The sequence below is a fragment of the Camelus ferus genome, chromosome 20 (assembly GCF_009834535.1).
Source record: "Camelus ferus isolate YT-003-E chromosome 20, BCGSAC_Cfer_1.0, whole genome shotgun sequence".
Lineage (NCBI taxonomy): Eukaryota > Metazoa > Chordata > Mammalia > Artiodactyla > Camelidae > Camelus > Camelus ferus.
This window is the reverse complement of record NC_045715.1, coordinates 38,297,454-38,316,445: the sequence shown is the minus strand read 5'-3', so window position 1 is coordinate 38,316,445 and position 18,992 is coordinate 38,297,454. Positions and strand designations below refer to the sequence as shown.

General features: G+C 41.7%; 1 protein-coding gene across 4 annotated transcripts in view; it reads right to left on the bottom strand.

Moving 5' to 3' along the window:
* Positions 1-18,992, bottom strand: part of ZNF451 (zinc finger protein 451) — a 73,211-nt gene that overhangs the window by 11,719 nt on the left and 42,500 nt on the right. The window contains exons 9-15 of one of the 4 annotated variants that reach the window (XM_032463325.1): positions 18,506-18,653; positions 13,936-15,542; positions 11,987-12,127; positions 8,435-8,565; positions 7,357-7,543; positions 3,737-3,846; positions 406-474 (exon numbers count right to left, since the gene is read on the bottom strand). In XM_032463325.1, the coding sequence (XP_032319216.1) occupies positions 445-474; positions 3,737-3,846; positions 7,357-7,543; positions 8,435-8,565; positions 11,987-12,127; positions 13,936-15,542; positions 18,506-18,653 (2,354 nt within the window). In that variant the 3' untranslated portion in view covers positions 406-444. The remainder of the gene's footprint in view (positions 1-405; positions 475-3,736; positions 3,847-7,356; positions 7,544-8,434; positions 8,566-11,986; positions 12,128-13,935; positions 15,543-18,505; positions 18,654-18,992) is intronic. The other 3 variants (XM_032463326.1, XM_032463327.1, XM_032463328.1) reach the window with 3 other exon arrangements.

The following is an 18,992-nucleotide window of genomic DNA, read 5'->3' as shown; positions in this document are numbered from 1 at the left end:
TACTACTCAAAAGACATAAAAATTAGAAAGCCCAAATCTTCTCCCAGGGGATAGCAACCTTTTCCTACCCAGGGTCAGAAAATAATTATTTTAGGCTGGTTTGTGGGATGGGGGGATCTATACTGTTTGTGTCACAACCCCTCACCCTGGAGCAACAGCACAGACAATCCTTCAACAAGAGTGTGCAGCTGGGCTCCAATAAAACCTTACTTACCAACCCAGGGAGTGGACTCGCGGATTCCTGTCCTAGTCCCTAGCTCATCTTCCATGAGAAAATGCAAACTACCCTCCAGTTGAGAGAACGACTATTTTTCAAACTCAGGGGTGGGAGGGAGCGGCGGGGGGTATAGGGTGAGAGGGGGAAATCACAGTCAAGCGGGAACAGGACTGGCTCCATTAGGTTACCTTCTGCAGATCTGAATTCTTCTCCCACTGAAGCGCTTTCTACACCCAGGTTATCATCACTGTCACACTCTGCAAGGCAGAATCAATAAATGCAAATGTATTTCTGAAAAAGTTATCATGCCACAATTTACGTATTCTAAAACAGTATTATTTTCAATGACTGCTCCTGTGCCCAAGCTGACTCATTACAATGTGTATGACGCCACTTTCCCTATAGGTTTGTTTTGTGTTTTTTCTTTGATGCTTATCAAATATTACTTTAATCAAGAAAAAAAAACCGAAATAGGCAATTCAATTTTAGCTCTGCATTCAAAAAAAAGTTTGAAAAAGTGTTCTTAGCATGTTGAGGAAATATAACATTCTAGTATTTTTTTTAAGTATACATTTTAAAAAGCGAGTATGTTTATTTGGATCTAGCAAATAAATTCCAAAGTTTCATTTGCATGAAATCATCTTAAAAATTTTTAAATGGTGACAGATAAAATTTTCCTATATTTTGAAAATCATACACCTTCATCTCTATTGAAACCACAGGTTTATGTTCCCAGTGTCCCTGCCTGGCACAGACCCATCTCAGGTCTTTACATGCTTCCTAATGAGAAACCGAAGGCTTTAAATTAATGACATGACTGACACGTATTACGAAAGTCACTTAGCATGTGCTCATGGCACCATCAGGGACCCAGCACTGGGCTTATCACTTTAACTACACTGAAATCGCTATACACCAGAGTGGCCAAATCAGGGGTTAAATAACTGTACACCAATCGCATGGACACATCTGCTTCTGTGAAAATACGTAAAAACTAAATATACGTTTAAAAATTAAAGATTTATCATTGTAAATAAAAATAGCTGAATTTCCCTTATATTCCTTCTGCCACAAAAATTTATTACAAAAACTACTGCTTTTCTACAATCTGTTATATACACCTACAACTTTGAATCTTTCAAGTGGTGTTTTAGGGAAATAAGAAACATTACGTTTACAGTTTGAAGAACAACAAATTAAGTCTTAAAACACTAGGAACAAAGAGAAAATACGCAGGGGTTCTGTAATTACACTCAAAGTCCAGGCCAGGGGAGAGCAGCATGTTGTAACCGGCCTGAACAACTCATCGCTGCAGACAGGCCTAGGGCACAACTGCAGGTCTGAAGCATAAAGATTAGCTTGATACTAGGTTGCAAAAAAATTTTAAAGGTTTCCTTTGCCTCAATCGGCCCCACCTGTAGAACAGAGAAAATCATGAATATTCTTTCCTATTTTCAACATCTTGCACAGACTTAATTGCATCATATAGATTTTTAGGATGGCACCCAAAGCAACAACCTATGTAGTCTCATTAACAGGCTGAGCTAACAACAGCCAGATAGGCGCTGAGAATTAGGTTCAACAATTACTTTACATAGTGCCTATTCAACAGAGCATGACACTGCTTCAACCGTCCTCACTTCCACAGCGTGGGTGAAAGAACATCAATGTTCAACTTCCAAGATGGCCTCACAAACCTGTGTAATTGGTATGACTTGACAGATACCAACCATACTTAACGCCTCCACCCCATTCATTCCACAATGAAGACTCAAACGAAAGTTACAACAGAGTTCCTGGGCCATGAATCAGACAGTCCAAGAGAGCATTCAGAAGCAACAAAAATTATCTTGAAGCATAGGACAGTCTGTTTTCAATTTGAATTCACTAGTTCACAACAGCCTATGCTCAAGTTCGCCCCTGCATTACCCAAGAACTACTATTCTAGGAAAGGTCATACTTTACACAGCATTGGAAGGAAGATGTTTCATTTCTGAAGGACTATCAACAACTGAATTCACAAAACTGCGTTTTTAAAAAGAAAATATTACATAAATCAACGTTCTTGAACAAAGCTACAAGGTATGGTCGAGTTATTGTATAAACAGATCTTTAAGAGCCTACAGAGTATTTCATATAACCAGCGGTGGGCACTAATGAGATCACGGAGAACGGCAATCCAGCAACTCAGGCATCACAGTGTGGCTGAAGTAGGGGCGATAATCCAACACTCTGTAGAGTAAAAGCAAACAAACCAACCTAAAATGTAAGTCAGGGAAGTGAAAACAAGCAGCACAGTTAACTTGTTCCTTCGGACAACACACTGTAAGCCGGGGAGCGGGGCCACAGGGTAAATAAAAAATGGGGTTGGCGTGGCGCCTTTAACTCAGATGCGCTCTGAGCCTGCATTTCTAACAGAAAACGGGCTTCTCGGTTTACTTACAAGACGAAAGATCCCAGGGAACTTACAATGATAATCTTTCCTGGGCTATGTCTGACACATAACCAGCTTACTTTTTGAAGTACCAGAACCGACAAGTCTTTTTATCTTCTACCAAAAAAACACAGAACACAAACAAACAAAAAACAAAATATAAAACCATCTTCCTAAATGTTATTTTAAAAAAAAAAAAAACAACTCTCGTATTTGGCACTTCACACACTGCAATGGCATTAGTCTGTAGCAGAATGCCTCTCACGACCTTCATTCTTCAAGGACACGGTAAGAGCCGACAACTCACGATGGGTTCTCTACATCGTAACGTCAGGAATTTGAGTCAGTGAAAGCCTCAGCCTTTGCGGGCACCACTGATGGAGAAAAACACTTGCTGTGTGGCCACAGGTGGCCTGCTTTAACCTTTCCGGACCTCTGCTCCCTCATCTGTGGACAGGGCCATCTGACACACCCTACCTCACAGTGCTGCAAAGAGCATTAAACATGTGTTTAAACATCCTCAAGCACTACAAGTATAAAACGCAGCTAGAATGGTGGCCGGCACGTAGTAGGCCTTCAATAAAGGTTAGCTCCCTTTTCCTTCTTTAAAATAACACTTAAGTGACAAGGGATATCTGCATCTCTGAAACAGGAGGCTTGAGTTAGAATAAACATGTATTTGTGAATAAAATGTAAAAGGTTTAAAAGAAGAAAAAGTCTACCTGGTTCCTCTGATTAAGATCACCAAAAAAGATCCATGTATCTTGACAAAGTTTTAAAAAGGAAAAATGAGTACAGTGTAAAACAGAATTGAGACGAAGGGTAAGGGGACCAAGGGTGTCAGTTGAGGACAGGTTAATATTTTATGTATCTCTACAGGGATTTATACATGTATCATAGCTGTAATCAAAATACTGGTACTGGAACCCTGATGCACAGAAGGAGAGAGAGTTTATCAAGGGCAAAAATCATGACACATTCAAGTCCCAAACTTGGTCCAAAGGCTCAGCTTGCTACAGAGTAACTGATTTGCCCTAACCAAGTCAGAGATCTAAAAAAAAAGTGCCAGCAGTAAAGCGACTTACCTGTCCCCTCCCTACCAAGCAGAGATGTGAGACCTTACGGCCAAGGGACTGGACATTCATGTATGGAACCAGCAACCTCCGAATATCCCTGTCTACTGAGGTATTACCTCCTGAAAAAAAACCTTCAATTAACTGAGAAGTTTGCAAAGAAACCATATGATACAAGATACCATATGATCACTGATTCTCATGACACTATTCGGCAGATTCTTCCTGCTCACACAGGAGTAATAAATAAACCACGTCCTGGTCCTAATAATGCACAATTTCTGAAAAGTTAGAAAGAAATCAGAGGTTCAAACTTACATAGTTTGTCTATGCTTGGTGGATATTTTAAAAACCTGAAAAATCACCACACTGCTTATATAAAATCGTGATTAAATATTAGAGAACTTCTCACTGTATGTTACTTGCAGTATGAAGTTCGGTCACATCCTAAAGAGGAGAGTTTTGCGGGTTGGGTGGTTGGTAACTAGGAGCCTTGAAACTACCAATCCCCTGAAACCGGACGTGATGTTGTGAATGCAGGTCCACTCTGGGGGAAAGAGGTTCTGTCAGAGTCTCAGAAAGGTCCACCGACTCCTACCCTAAAACCACACTGTGGTCAGACCCGAAGACAGGGACGCTGCGCGAAGCTAGATGGAAGCAGTCGCCCGGGCATGCTGGTGGTAGCCGAAACTACCCTCCAGGCCCACCGGGAACTGCGGCACTTGTGGACACTGATTTTCCTCAGTCTCAGTGCATATTAAATATCACTTAACAAAAACCATTATTGTACTATTCACAAAGTCATTTGTTAGGAAAGGTGAAAGAATAAAGTTATCCAAGAGCGTTGCTGTCCCTTGATTTTATTATAAAGTTTATTACCAGGCAATTAGATGCCTTTCAGTCTTCAATAGAGAAAATAATTTTGTCTTAAAATGAAACTGAACGTATTATGATTCAGCGTAACAACAGAGTTACAAAATCATCTTTAAATCTAGGTCTGAATAAAATATGTGACTTAAAGACTACACTTCTCTGGCTACTTAATTTTATTAATTTTCATTACTTTTAAAATGTAGTGGCTACAGCACATGAAAAGATGCTCAACATCACTAACCATTAAGGAAATGGAAATCAAAACCACAATGAGATACCCCTTCACACCCTTTAGGAGGGCTACTATCAAAACAAACAAAAACCAGAAAATAACAAGTGTTGGCAAGGATGGAGAGAAACGGGAACCCTTGTGCATTATTAGTAGGAATGTAAAATGGTGCAGTCCAAGTGGAAAACAGCATGGAGGTTTCTCAAAATATTAAAAACAGAACTGCCCTATGATCCAGCAATGCTACTTCTGGGTATATACTCATAAGAACTGAAAGGAGGGTCCCAAAGTCTCAAGGAGATATTTCTACACCCTTGTTCATAGCAGCATTATTCACAATAGCTAAAGTGTGGACGCAGCCCAAGTGTCCATCAGTTGTAAATGGATAAGCAAAATGGGGCATTATACACCCATTGGAACACTATTCAGCCTTAAAGAGGAAGGAAGGAAACCTGGATGAAACCTGAGGACATAATGCTCAGTGAAATAAGCCAGTCACAGAAAGATAAAGGCTGTATGATTTCACTTACACGAAGTACTTAGAGTAGTCAGATTCACAGACAGGAGACAGAGTGGTGGTTACCAGGGGCTGAGGGAGACGGGATTGGGGAGCTACTGCTTACGGGCATGGAGTTTCCCTTCTGCAAGATGAAGGGCAGTGACAGCTGTAAGTGTAGTTAAACCCACACAACCGTACACTTCAGAATGCTTGTGATGGTACATCTTATGTATATTTTACCACAATAAAAAAAAATTGCAAAGAAAACCTAAAGAAGCAGACACAGTGGCTGGGAACCATACTTCCTCTTCACGACAATAATGATGAACAGCAGCTGCTTACTGAGCACCTGCAGGGCTTTCCCACGCCCTGCCAGACACTACACGTAACACTAACTCTTCTGACCTTACAGACAGGAAAAGTGAGGCTCAGAAGCAGCTGAGCAACTCACCTGAAACCACACAGCGAGGAAGCAGAGTTAGCATGCGAACCAAAGCCCACGCCCTTCCTTCTGCACTGCGTGATCTCTGCATTTCACAAAAACTCAGAATAAAGTGCAGAGGTGCCCCTAAAAAGCATTAAGTTCAAATAAGCACTGACTACAAATGAATGAATTTAAAAAAAAAAAGCCTAGAACATAGGTGCCATTCAGAAAAGATCAGTTTACAACAATAACCTGTGTCCTACCTCCAACCCTAATGTACCCACAGACCTACTCATAGGCAGCTCTCATTCCAAATAAAGTTGAGAAAAAGGCATTACCCGTAACAGGCTTCATGTTCTAAATGACCTAAGTCACGCTCCCCAAAGCAGTGTCACAGGAGAAAGAGAAGGGGGTTGGCCTTGGTGGCAAAGGTAAAAATTTTAAATATTTTACAAAATATTAATTTGATGTAAAAGTGAGGAAGAAAAAGAGGTTGAAAAAGCCAAAGATAGAAAAAGCAACTGAATGAAAACAAAAATTACAGAATACGAAGGTAAAATTCAGCACTAAAGCATAACAAATATGCAAAAAAGAAATGCTTCCTGTAAAGAGCACAGCGGTGCTGGTAGCTTAGTGAGTCCTAACTCTGCAGAAGTGAACTGACCCATCATTATGCGTGATCAGAGCAACATTCTTTGGAATGGATTTTCAGTCACAATGTGGCTCTGAATACAGTGGGAGAAAAAAAAAACAGCTAGGAGAGCAGACCTGAAAAACTTAAAGGCATATAATAAGAATTCCAAAGAGCAGTCAGTTTTCCCATTGAGGTCCTTCACCAATACCTTCAAATCCTATTCACAGCTTTAAATATTAGGATATTTAAAAATTACTTTTATTCTCTTCTATCCATATTTATTTCAGAAATTATGAAAAAAAAAAAAAGAAAAAGAAAAGCCCCGTCCGAATGCCTGGAGTCACATTCTTTCTTAAATATTGGTTAGTGAGAATGGACATGAGCACGTCCTTTCACTGAACCATCTCAGCAAGGCTGAGAAGAGAGCGGAAGTCCCAAGAACAGGCCAGGGGGTGCCCAACTCTTCAAGGAAATAAAGACCTCTCAGGGCTTCATTTTCTCACTGTCAACCTCTTAACTGGGTTTGTTTTTTGGGGTTTTTTTTTTTTTTTTTTTTTTTTTTTTTTTTTGGTATTGCCATGTTATCACTTACTGCTTTCTGGTTTCTCCTAGAAGCACTTTGCTTTCTGAAAAACTGAAGATAAATTTGGAATTTTAGAAACAAAATGAAGATCTGGATTCTGAGCTCTGCAAAACTGTACTAACATATTTCAAACCATAAATGTGTGTTTTATATACAAGAATATGAATTTTATCCATTAGATTAAAAAAAAGGCTCCAGAAAATTATGAATTCATTCTTCTTCTAACAGACTAAAAATGGAAGTGAGATAAGACAAGAACATGGCAGCAGTGCGCGCGCACGGCGGTTTAGTGAGCAGGCAGCAGGGCGGGGGGACAGCAGTTTATTGGCTTTGCTCAGCAGTGGAGTCTCCTCCTCTTGGGCGGCTTGCACTGTGACTGCAGCTGCGTACCTTTGGTGGTGTCAGATATGCTATTTAACAAGGCACACATCATATCTCCCTCTAAGTGGTGAGGGTTGAGTATATGTGCTGGCCTCTGAGTCTTCTTAAATTGATTCTCTAGCTCCAGAAAGCCTTGATCTCCTGAGAGGATGGTGAAAGGAATCTGCTTGGGTAGCTGCTCATCTAGACGGCCAGCCTAAGTTGGAACAAATGGCACATATTGATCAAAATCAGCATTTGAGTTTCCAGTCACGTTACATCTATGTCAGAATGAACACACGGCTAGAAAGGTGTATTTAGTTTGCTCCCTAGCTCCCACTAAAGTACAATATAGAAATCTCATGCATAAACGAAACATACCACATTTAATCAAATATAAAATGCCGCCAATTATAAAATAAGCTATTTTATGTGCCACTAAGAAAGAAAGAAAAAAAAGGCAGAATCTAACAGAAGGCCCCCCCATAAAGGTGGAATGCTGCAAGGGCTACACACTCAGTCTAAGGGTAAATGAGAAACAGACCTGCCGCAGAGAAAAGCACGCAAAGGGATCTGCATGACTCAGGCTCAGCACTGGCTGGGCGGAAAAAGGAATCACCTTGTGGTTTAAAACATAAGCAGTAGCCAATAAATAGCAGAGTAAACTCATATTAACTGTGTCACACACAGACCCCTATGCAGAGACTTTCATTTAAACCAGGTCTCAGGTGGCTGGTAGAGACAGAAGCAAATGCAAATCCCACCTGGGCCAACAGTGACTGTGAGGGTGCCCCCAGGTCTCAGAGGTGTTAAAACGCGAACTGCCTTAGCACGCAGCAGCACAGCGCCTTCTCTGGGTCATTTATTCCACACGCAGCTGAGGGCCTACTACGTGCAGCAGGGAGTCTGCTGGGAACTGGGGTGAAGCAGTGAATACGTGATCTGGGATCCTGCCCCCTCAAGAGTCGTAAGTAGAACCTGACACAAAAGGTTTTGTACAAAAATACAGCACAGAAAAGGAACCTACAGTGTTATGAGTCAAGCGGGAGAAAATCCCAGTGGGTCGGTCCCAAAGCCACGTTAGCCTCTGAATAAAGCAATGACTCACATGCATACATATGGCAAAGTCCGCAGCGTCTTTCCTCTTACTACAGCGAGGATGGAGGAAGAAGCAGCCGATCCTGTTCAGGTAATTATAGATCTTACAGTTGACTGGAGGCTTCCAGTTGGTGTTTCCTCCTATTATTTTTAGAAAAGGCATAAGTGAGAGTCAAACAGGGGAGAAAAAGAACAGAACAGTAGATACAACCGAAAATTCTCTAAGGAAAAACAAACACTAGAAAAAAATGCTTCTAGAGGGAAAAGTCCCAGACTGGAGCAGAACAAGGCAGTTCTAGGCCAGGTGTCACCATCCTGTCGCCTAAATCTCGGGAAAGTAGACCAACTTCCCCAAGTCTGCCCATTAATCTGAAATCTCACAGAATCAGAAGTAGTGCGTGTGAAAATTCCCAGAATGGTATTATTCTACATGAATGCTAGCTCAGAGGTTTTCAAGTCAAGTATGTCAAGGCTGTTCAGGGGGTACGACGATGGGCAGTCAGGAAAGCAGGACTTACCAAAGGGCTGTACTGGCCTCCTCCTCCAGGTCAGCACGTTTCCACCTTAAGTCCTAACCCTCCTCTGTATTTTAACGTGTTTATTTTTTATCATATTTTTTACACTGAGCACCTCAGGAACTAATCCTCCTCTTTATACGCTGTTTCCTATCAAACGTGACAGGCACACCATGTTTCACTGCGCTTTGCTTTACTGTGCTTTGCAGACATTGTGTTTCTTACAAATTCAACGTTTGTGGCAACCTTGCATCAAGCAAGTTTACCAGCATCATTTTCCCAACAGCATTTGCTCACTGTGTGTCATATTTTAGTAACAGTCACAGTATTTCAAGCTTTTTCATCATTATTGTATGTGTTATGGTGCTCTGTGGTCAGTGATCTTTGATGTCACTAACTGTAATTGTTTGGGGCACCATGAATCGTGCCCACACAAGATGGCAAACTTGATCGATCAATGTGTGATCTGACTGCTCCGCTGACTGGCCTCTCCCCTGTCTCTCTCTCTCTCCCCTCTGGCCTCCCTATTCCCCGAAACACAAAAATATTGAAATTAGGCCAACTAATAACCCTACAATGGCTTCTCAGTGTTCAAGTGAAAGAAAGAGTCAGACTTTTATCACTTTAAATCAAAAGTTAGCAATGATTAGGCTTAGTGAGGGAGACAGGCAGAAAGCTAGGCCTCCTGCACCGAACAGTCAGCCAAGTTGTAAATACAAAGGAAAAGCTCGTGTGGGAAATGCAAATGCTGCTCCAGTGAACACAGGAACAATAAGAAAGTGCAGCAACCTTACTGCTGATTAGAGAAAGTTTTAGCATCTGGATACATCAAGCCAGCCACACATTCCCTTACACCAAGGCCCCACCCACAGCAAGGCCCTAACTCCCTTCAATTCTGTGAAGGCTGAGAGAGGTGAGGAAGCTGCAGAAGGAAAGTCTGAAGCCAGGAGAGGCTGGTTCATGAGGTTTAAGGAAAGAAGCCGCCTCCATCACATACAGTGCAAGGCGGAGCAGCAGGTGCTGATGTAGGTTAGGAGCTGCAGCAAGTTGTCCAGAAGATGTAGCTCAGATCACTCATGAAGGTGGCGTCACTAAACAACAGAGTGTCAGACTTCTATGGGAAGAAGATGCCATCTAGGACTTTCATAGCCAGAGAGGAGAAGTAATTCCTGGCTTCAAAGCTTCAAAGCACAGGCTGACTCTCTTATTAGGGGCTAATGCAGCTGGTGACTTTAACTTGAAGCCAATGTTTATTTACCATTCTGAAAATCCTAGGGCCCTCAAGAATTAAGCTAAATTGACTGTGTGCTCTATACATGGAACAACAAAGCCTGGATGACAGCACATGTTTATAACATGGTTTATTGAATATTTTAAGCCCACTTTTGAGATCTACTGCTCAGAATAAAAGAATCCTTTCAAGATATTATGGCTCATTGACAATGCATTGATCACCTAAGAGCTCTGATGGGGATGGACAGTGAGGTGCATGTTGTCATGCCTGCTAATGCAACATTCATTCTGCAGCTGATAGATCAAGGAGTACTTTTGACTTTGAAGTCTTTTTAGTTAAGAAATACATTTCGTAAGGCTACAGCTGCCATAGACAGTGATTCCTCTGACTGAAAACCTTTGGAAAGGCTTCACCATTCTGGATGCCATTAAGGATATTCATGACTGAGAAGATGGGATGAGGTCAAAACAACATCAAAAGGAATTTGAAAGAAGTTGATTCCAACCTTCATGAATGACTTGAAGGAGTTTAAGACTTCAGTGGACAAAGTAGTGGAAACAGTGAGAGGATCAGAATTAGAAATGGAACCTGAAGATTTGACTGAGATGCTGAAATCTCATGATAAAACTTTAATGGATGAGGAGCTGCTTCTTATGGATGAGAAAAGGAAGTTGCTTCTTGAGACGGAATCTACTTCTGGTGAAGATGCTGTTTAGACTGTTGAATGTCAACAAAAGATTTAGAAAATCACATATACATAGTTGGTAAAGCAGTGGCAGAGCTTAAGTAGATTGACACTCAGTTTTGGAAACAGCTCTCCTGTGGGTAAAATGCTATCAAACAGCATTACATGCTACAGAGAGCTCATTTGTGTAAGGAACAACTGATTCAGCAAGCTTCATTGTTGTCTTGTTTTAAGAAATTGCCACAGCCACCCCAACCTCAGCAACCACCGCCCTGACCAGTCAGCAGCCACCAACATGGAGGCAGGACCCCTCACCAGCAAAAAGATTACAACCAGCTGAAGGCTTGGGTGATGGCTAGCACTTTTTAGCAATAAGGTGTTTTTTCATTAAGATGTTGTTTTTTTAGAGATAATACTGTTGCCCACTCAACAGACTACAACAGAGTATAAACATAATTTTTATATGCAGTGGGAAACCAAAAAATTCACGTGACTTGCTTTACTGCAGTGGTCTGGACCCACAGTATCTCCGAGGTAAGCCTGCATGTCAGGTGCTCATTATACTAAACTTCTGTTAATCAAGAAGTTGTCTCTCTCTCAGGTTTGGTCAATGGTTTGCAAAGAGATTTATATGAAGATGCACATTTACGAACAGTAAGAATGAACCGAAGAGGCAGTTACGTTAAAAATAACACTAGTCCTGTAGTCACAAGGCCCAAGTTCAAAAGCTAACTCTACTATTTATTATTTTTGTACTTGGGAAAAAATAAACTTCTCAGCCTACTTCCTTTTATCTGAAAAGGGGGGAAATGGTAATAATTAGTAAGCTTGCGTTAGGCGCAAGCACAGCAGCTGGCGTGTCGCAGGTACTGAATAAACGCTCCTTCAATCGGTATCGAACAACCCACGAACTGTGGGTCACCAAACAGAGCCAACATGTACACAAGAGAACTGTAGAGAGAAGACACTGTAGCAGAGTAACTATAATGCAACGTGACAAAATTCCAATTATGTTCCCGTGCTCCGTTCAGGAAGGTTCAAGAGGAGTCCTTTTAAAACAAACCATATTCTAAGGGGAGGGGGAATAAAGGGGGAGGTTGTCTCAAATGTTTTCGTTGTTAACCATACCTTGAAAGCCCCAGATAAATGTTCCTTGGTTCAGATGCCCTGGTAGATGACCAAAAAAGTTTGACCAGTTATCGAAGTCTACAAAGACTATGTGCGTCATGGTCCGCAGGTAATCCAAATCTGGAAGCTCAATGTCTTCGTCTGGGTAGAAACAAACGTGAATATGTATGTGATAACAACTGGCTGAAACATTTTACTTTGTCAACTGAGTATTAATCTTGCACGTTATTTATTTCTATCTAAACCATTTCATGAAACCCAAACCTGTACAAAACATAGTATATTTACATCGGATAAAAAATATTTTGACTATTTCAGAAATGATTATCCTTTCTACAGATATGTGCCACTGATCCTCAGACTTTCTTTAAAAGTCACTTATGAAAGGAATTTTTTTTTAAATTAGTGTACTGGAAGATACAGAAGACCAAGTTCTAAGGCTACGTAAAAAACTTGCACCATCAGTCAAAACAGAATTTCAAGGTTACTTGCTAAGAACTTTTCTCCCCACCAGGCTTGTGCTTTTTTCCTAATCTAGACTGATTTCATTAGTGGCCCTCCGGCTCTCTGATCAGATACCTGGAGAGCAGAAATGAGACAACCTGCCAGCCTGCTACCATCAAGCAGTGCATAACAGGTAACCGGGGGGGCACACGGGCACCACCCCACACGGACATATCTTTCTTGGCTCTCCAGTCCTTCACCTGCTGCCGTCCTCCAGCTCTCTTTCTCCTTCCTGTCCCGTCTTTCACATCTCTCCACCTGGACAAGGTCTTACAGTTTTTAGAGGTGCAATGCAAATCTTAAAATTTTTAATTGTTTTAAAAATAAATAGTTCCTTATCCATCTAATAGAGACCTTCTCAAATATACCACTGCCATACTCTCCTCCCATTTCCAACCAGCCACCTCCTTATACCTCTTCTTAAAATACTCAGCAGCTGTAGCTTTAGATATTAAATGACCTTCAACCCACCAGAGACCAACACAAATTCCCAAAAGTCGTCTAATGAGCAAAAGAAAAACCACAGAACATAAAACAGTGTGAACACAGCTTCACTGTCTCAAGTAGAGCTGAATGGGTCCACAGCATATCATTTAATTTCTCACATAAAACATGCTGCGACTCAAGTTAATGCTGAGCTCTGTGTACGCTACAGAACAGGTCTATAAAAGTTCAGTCGTTCATAAAAATGCTTTATTAGCCAAAACTTTCACATGTCCTCATGTCCCACTCTACACCATGTAACTTACGATGAGTTAATAACTATCTAAAAGTTGTACTTAAAATTATACTCTAGGGAAAACAATTACACTTCTGAGCAAAATAAAAACACTGTGTTCCTCTGGACTTCCTTAATCTGCTCATACGGAGGAAGGAGCGTCTAGAGTGGCACAAACAAGGGCATCCGGGCCTCGGCTTTCTCCCTGGTTTCCCGCCGCCATTTACAGCTCTATTTCTCTAATTGTTATTTCAACAGTAAGTAAAAGCTTTGCTTCCAAAAAACCCCTAACAAAGAGGTACAAGTTCCCAAATGCTCCTTCTCATACTTACAGAATAAGGCCAAAACAGAAACTAAGAGAATTCACCTGACTTATCTTTTCAGTGGACCTGAATCTAAGTGGCAGTGATGTGCAGAATAACTTTCAAGTCTGACTTTGAGAAAGACGTCTGCTTCCCTTCTCTTGCAAAATCCCCGTGCCGTTTGGAAAAGAAAAGAAAATGTTGTCTGAAACCCCTATTATTTGAAGCCAACATAAATTTTGTCCCCTGAAGTTGAGAGCGGCTGAATGAAGCAGCAGGAACACACCTCCCTCGGGAGGCCCCGCGGCAGTAACTGGCTGGCTGTCTCCCTGCGGGGTCTCCCCGTCAGTTTTCACAGCCCAACGGCTGCCACCCGGGAAGGGAGGGGGACCCGCGCAGACGGCGGCAGGGCTGGGAGGCCGTACCTACACTCTGGCTGCCTCGCTCACTCTCGGCTCCCGGCTCCGGCTCTGAATTCTTTGGGTGGCTCACCGCCGGCTTGGGTTTTCTCTCTGGACGGGAGGCACCGGCGGCAAACGTGTACGGGCTTGCCTTCTCCGAGCCGAAGTGCGCCAGGCTGGGCTTCTGGAGGAAGCAGTGCTTCCTGTGGAAGTGCTGCTGCGCGCTCTCCGGGTCCTGGAAGGCCTTGGTGCACGTGCCGCACTTGATCGTGAACCACGGCCCCCCGGCCTCGGCGCCCCGCTCCCCGCCGTGCGCCTGCTGCACGTGCACGTTCAGGTCGGCCACGTTCTGCGCTGTCGCCGAACACAGGCCGCAGCGAAACCACAGCCGGCCTTTGTCCAGCATGGCCTGGAGGCACCGGCCGTAGTCCTCCTTCCTGTTCACTTTGCAGATGTAGCTCTCACGGCAGCCGCAGGTCAGCAGGCCGCTGGTCTCCGCCACCGGGAAGTCGCTCTCGGTTTTAATCGACACGGCCGTTTTCTCCGACACAAACACATAATCTGTGCTGTGCCGCTCCTTGTAATGACTCAGAAAAGCTTCCTCCGCGTCAAAGGTCAGGTCGCAGAGCCCGCAGAAAGAGCGGCTCTGCACCTCGCTGTCGTGCTCGTCCTGGCAGTGCCGGGACAGCGTCTCCCTCTTGTGGAACGTCTTCTTGCAGTGGGCACAGCTGTACCTGTGAAACTGGTGACTTGCCAAAGACATGCAGTGCTGTCTCGCAGCGTCCTGGGAATCGAACATATCTTCACAGATCCGGCACTGCCACTTACCCCTTGGGGGGCTGCTTGCCCGGGAGTGATCCGCAATGGTGACAGATGAAGGACTCTCCGCAGTCAAACCGCTCACCGACGCTGCGGAGGACGGTGGCAGAGTCTCCCCTTCCTCCTCATCCGTCTCATAGAAGTACCTGTGTCCATTATGAAACTCGGTCACATGTGCCATTATCGCCTCTTTCCTCCTTAACTCCTTTTTGCATGTCCGACACCAGAAAAGAAAATTATTTAAATGTGCCCCTCCATGGATGCGGCTCATATGTAAACGGATGACTCCTGAATCTTCACACACCTTCCCACAGACCACACACTTGTAACACATGGTGTTTGCTGAGAACACGTGCTTTTCTACTGCATCCTCACTTGGGAACCGTTGACGGCATTCACAAAACCAGGCCTTAACAGCTGGCTTTGCCCGCTGAACAGAAACCACACCTTCATGGCTTTTACCTCCTAAATTCATCTTCTTTTTTGGAATGGTGCTGCAATCTTGTGAGCTAGAGTTTTGAACTGACATAGTTCTTTTAAGTGATGAAAACTTGGATGGATCTTGCAACAGGTTCAAGTCAGACTGGGGTCTGCTCCCTTCGCTGCTGTGGCAGTAAAGCAGGACTGACTCTTCCATCGAGGTGATGACTCGGACTGTGTGTCCTGAATTCTGTTTGTGATTCCGGGTACTGGTTTCGTCCACAAAGACATGGTTGCAATGTAGACAATAGCCTCGTAATATGAATTTCTCTGCCACCTGAGCAATGCTCTTCTCAGCCACAGCTACAGGACCAGCATTTCGACAACGAACTCTAAATTGGGCAAAAAAACACACTCGTAAGCGTTTTCTGAATACTGTATCTCTGCTTTGTATTACAGGAGTTATAAACTATGTATATATAAGCACTAAAAATGTTTTTCAGTAAAGATGCAGATTATATAATATTCCATCAACTCAAATACCCGAACATAACCTACAGTTTGTATGTTTCCAATCCACATATCAAAGGATAAAACTAGACCCAAAAGAGTAAAAAAGAAAAAAAATAGAGAAACTTTATAGAACTAAAAACAATACCAAAGGCACTGAAAGGGACCTTATGAGACAAACAAATAATTAACTTCTCTGTGGTAATTCAGCAGTACCGAGGACCACTACAGGAAGAGTCTCAACAGCCTGGCGCTTACTCTTTAAGAACAGATTAATTTTATGTTAGTAAATGCCACGCCAGAGGTTGCTTTCATACTAATGAACCAGGCTCAATTAAGACCACACACTTCCAAAATTTTACTCAAAATAAGTCAACTTCTCTAGAAGAAAAGAAAATGGAACAACTGTGCTTCAACTGTCTTCCCTTTGCTACCAAACCTCAGAGAGAACAGATCTGCTACCAAAAGTGGGAAATTATACAAAGTATGCTTTCTAATTATAGTGGAATTAAATTGGAAATAAGAAATAATAATAACCCCCCCTAAATATTAGGAAATTAAATCCCTAAATTTTTAGAAGTTAAACAACACATTTCTAATAAATCTATGGGTCAAAAAAAGAAACCAAAAGGTAAAAGGTAAAATATTTTAACTGAGTAGAAAAGAAAACAACTTATCAAAATCTGAGGGATGCAGGTAAAGCAATGCTTAGAGAGAAACCTGTAACTTTACATGTTTATCTAAGAAGCTAGAAAAATATAAGCAAATTAAACTCAAAGTTTAAAGAGTAGAACTCAACAAACTAAAAAATGGGCAAACAACAGAGAAGCACCAGTAAAATCAAATGCTGGTTGTTTTCAAAATCTATTAAAAATTTTTGAGATCAATTATAGAAATAAATAAAGAAGCTAAAAAAGTTTTTTTAAGCCTGAATTTTTTAAAAATGAAGAAACAAAATATATTCCTGAAGTAAGAATAATCAAAGGTTTCTCATACTGCATACAGAAAGCATAACTATAAAACCAAAAGAACAATCAATCAATTACACTTAATGAGACTAAACGCTTCTGACATAATTAACAATATAAATACGCAAGTCGAGACTGGGAGAGAATATATTCACACATTTGACAAAAGATTTGTATCTAGAATATATCAAGAACCCCAACTCACTATTAAAAAGACAATCCAATTCTTAAAATCAGCAAAAGACTTAAACAGACATTTCATAAAGATCAGTGCATGTCCTACAAGCACATGAAGAAGTGTCTGACGTCACTGTTCATCAGGGAAATCCAGATTAAAGCCACAATGGGACACTCAAGAGAATAACTAAAATGAAAAAGACTAGCAACAGCAAACCTGGGCAAGGATGAGGAGGAAGTGGAACTCTCACACCTCGCTGAGGGGAACGTACGCTGGCACAGACACTCTGGGAAAAGTAGTTTCTAGTTGTAAGATTAAATACACACCTACTCTTTGATTCAGCAATTTCATTCTTAGATATTCATCCAAGAGAAGTGGAAAGACATGTCTATAAAAAGACTTGTACAAAATGCACACAGCAGCTTTCTGCACAGTAGCTAAAAACTATAAATAATCCAAATGCCTAGCAACATGAGCATTAACAAACAAATTGTGCTATATTCACACAATGGAATACTACTCACAAATATAAGGGAACAATGTATTAAACAATATGGATGAATCCTACAGATACCATGACAAACACGAGAGCACACACTGTACATGATTCCGTTTACATCAAGTTCTAGAGGAGGTAACACCAATGTAAGGTGGAAGAAGTGTCAGAATAAAGACCGTCCGTGGTGAGAGAGTGGGAGGTGACTGAGAAGGGACACAGTGGGACTTTCCATGGAGAGGTAACACAGGATGACAAAAGTGTGGGTTAACAAATGTCTCCAGTCTTCAAAATCATCAAGGTTAAGATTGGCACACTTCAATAAATCACCACTGTATCTCAAAAACAAATAACTTTAAAAATAATTAAGGGGGTAAGGCTCATAAAGATGTATAAATAAAACAAGAATGGCAGTGCTGATTGTTATTGAAGCTGGTGATGGGTAAATGGAGGTTTGTCTTATATTCTGTTGACTTTCACACAGTGCAGAACAAGGATTTGAACTAACGATATGTAAGTCAGAACCAGGACTGGTAACATCAGTAATTATATTGAGTATATATACAGAGGAATTATACTCCACTGCCTCCATTTTTTTGTGAACATATTTCACTTGAGTGTTTGTGAAAATAGCTGTTCTACTTTGTTGAGAGGTGAGAGTATAAATCAAAGTAAAATGTAACTTTATGAGAGTGTAAATGAAACACACCTGTCACGTGTTGGTAACTACTGAAGCCTGGTGAGAGGTACAAGGGGGTTCATTATACCGCTCTCCTTACTTCTGCATATTTCCTGGTAATTTCCATTATAAAGACAAAAAACCATACTTGATTATTTGACAAATGTGGCCTTTCACTGAAATATAATATTTCAACATGTCTGCGATATTTTCCACTCTGGCTGACTCAAAGGCAAGGGTGTGTGTTAACCCTCTCCTCCCAGAGGTATGACACTCAGAAAACGCACAGAACTGAGAACTGTTAGCCTGCTTAAGGTTCACGGCAATATAAACATATCCACCTTTCCCACACCTCTCACTTCTCTCATTTCTTTAAATTTGGTTAGTTTCCAGGGCAAATATGCATTCTCATTTTAGAAGGAGAGACACATGGACTAGAAAAGGATTTGTTGACTCTGCCTGCTGGTGAAGAGCTTATGGGGTGGGAGGATTTCCTTACAGCCCAAGACTAGACCAGTACAAACCTGAAATGGGCCGTGAGCTCCATGTGGGAACGCAGCGTCTGGTGGCAGGCCACACACCTGACTTGAAATGGGACGTCTTTGCACAGAGAGATCAAGAGTTTCTTTGCAAAAGATGGAAATGATATTGGGTGTGCCAGTCCCTTGTCATCTGAAAGACAAAATAAACTATAACTTGCAAAGGTTTGAGTAGAGTGACCCAGCCTTCCCCCGCCTTGGCTTTCTCAACATCAGTCGTAGTAAGTAAAACAAGATAGTTATTTACGTGCTAAAAATCCTAAGAGAAGTCATTTTCTACTCTCAGTTAACTGCAATGGATGCGGAACTCATGCTCAAACTAGAATCTGAGTCTTAAATGCAGAAAAACACCCCAACTTCCCAGATACCACAGATATACAAAACCATTACCCTGAATAAATGTTTTCTTCCCAAGTTTCTCTTCATCCCTCAAAGTAAACCTTACTCTTAGGTACAGATCAGAGACTGAGAC